This window comes from Sinocyclocheilus anshuiensis, unplaced genomic scaffold, assembly GCF_001515605.1.
Source record: "Sinocyclocheilus anshuiensis isolate Anshui unplaced genomic scaffold, SAMN03320099.WGS_v1.1 scaffold564, whole genome shotgun sequence".
NCBI classification, from domain to species: domain Eukaryota; kingdom Metazoa; phylum Chordata; class Actinopteri; order Cypriniformes; family Cyprinidae; genus Sinocyclocheilus; species Sinocyclocheilus anshuiensis.
The window spans coordinates 170,725-172,313 of NW_015557086.1; the positions used below are offsets into that span (position 1 = coordinate 170,725).

Sequence of the window (1,589 nt, forward strand, 5' to 3'; positions counted from 1 at the left end):
GCAGAGTCACTGGCATGATTGAGAGCAAACGTTAGCGGTCACGGGCCTTCGGCAGGGTGTGGCCAAGTAAAAAATAAAAAATCTCCAAAAAAATCGCTTGTTTTATTTAAATATAGGTAAAATAGCTCCTTGTCGCAAAAAATAAAAAAAAGTCGCAGCTACAATGAGAAAGTAGCTAAATTTGGCGACAAAATCCCCAAATTGGCAACACTGGATACACTGCTTTGCGGGAAAGTGGAAGTAAGCTGACGTCACTGTGAAAAGGGCCTATTGGCTAATTTTTTTTACCAACGGAGGCACGAGAGCTCATCTCTCCCCCAGCCTCCCCCTCTCCTTCTCTATCATTAGCGGTTGTAATTACATCAGCAGATTCGGCACATTCGCGATAGAAAAGCGGCGCTTTCACGTTATGGTATTACAACTGTGAAATTACATACAAAAAATACACATTCTGAGACATTAACTGAAATGAATTGTGAATTTTATTAACATTAAATCGTCCTCCTCCCATTTTCACCTCAAAATTTTGGGGAAGCTGTGCCTCCCCTGCCTCCACCGACGAGCCGCCACTGCATGTTATTCAAAATGGAAAGAAAAGCGTCAATAAGTAACTGACTAAACATGCGAGTTTGTTTGTAAAAAGGGATAGTTCACCCAAAAATGAAAATTAGCCCATTATTTACTCACCCTCAAGCCATCCTAGGCGTATATGACTTCCTTCTTTCAGATGAATCCAATCGGAGTTATATAAAAAATTGTCTTTGATCTTCCAAGCTGTTTAATGGCAGTTAGCTGGTGTTGCAGTTCATCAGTCCAAAAGAAGTGAAATAAAGCGCATCCATCCATAATAAAAAGTGCCTCACACGGCTCCGGGGGGTGAACAAAGGCCTCCTGTAGCGAGTCGATGTGTTTTTGTAAGAAAATATCCATATTCAAAAAGTAATAATCACTTTAATCTAGCTTGCACCAACAGCTGTACATGGAATACAACTGTATGATTAAAATGAATATTTGAAAGAATTATGACTTTGGACACCAAATGTGCCTGCATTTATAGAATCACCCTATTGTTGAAGTTTAGATTTGATCCCCAGGTATGTCTGTGTCTCTGTCTCATTCTAGTCTCGTGTGGTGGCCTGTATGACGGCCATTCTCAGTCAGATGGACGACAGACACTATTCACGCTACATAGAGACCTTCAGCGGAACCACAGATCTAGTGGTGAGACACTGTCTGTCTGTCTATCACCCTATATAGCTATTATTCTTTCGATCAGTGTGTCATTTGTTCTATTGATCGTTTGTTCTTTCTGTTGTTCAGTTGTTCATTCTGTCTATCTTTCTATCTTTCTACTGTATCTATCCATTGTCCATCCATTCATCATTCTATAGTTCTGTCTATCTATCATTCTATATATTGTTCTATTGTTCTATATATCTTACGTTCTATCTGTCGTTTTGTCTGTCATTCTGTCCATTGTTCTATTGTTCTATATATCTTACATTCTGTCTGTCTGTCTGTCATCTATATGTCTGTCTCTCTGTCAGTCAGTCAGTCAGTCAGTCAGTCAGTCAGTCAGTCAGTCAGTC

The 1,589-nt window shown here is 39.8% G+C and overlaps 1 protein-coding gene across 2 annotated transcripts in view; it reads left to right on the forward strand.

The window, feature by feature from the left end:
- Positions 1 to 1,589, forward strand: part of LOC107677012 (dedicator of cytokinesis protein 2-like) — a 117,484-nt gene that overhangs the window by 90,691 nt on the left and 25,204 nt on the right. For both annotated transcript variants that reach the window (XM_016471791.1, XM_016471790.1), the window contains exon 27: positions 1,123 to 1,221. In XM_016471791.1, the coding sequence (XP_016327277.1) occupies positions 1,123 to 1,221 (99 nt within the window). The remainder of the gene's footprint in view (positions 1 to 1,122; positions 1,222 to 1,589) is intronic.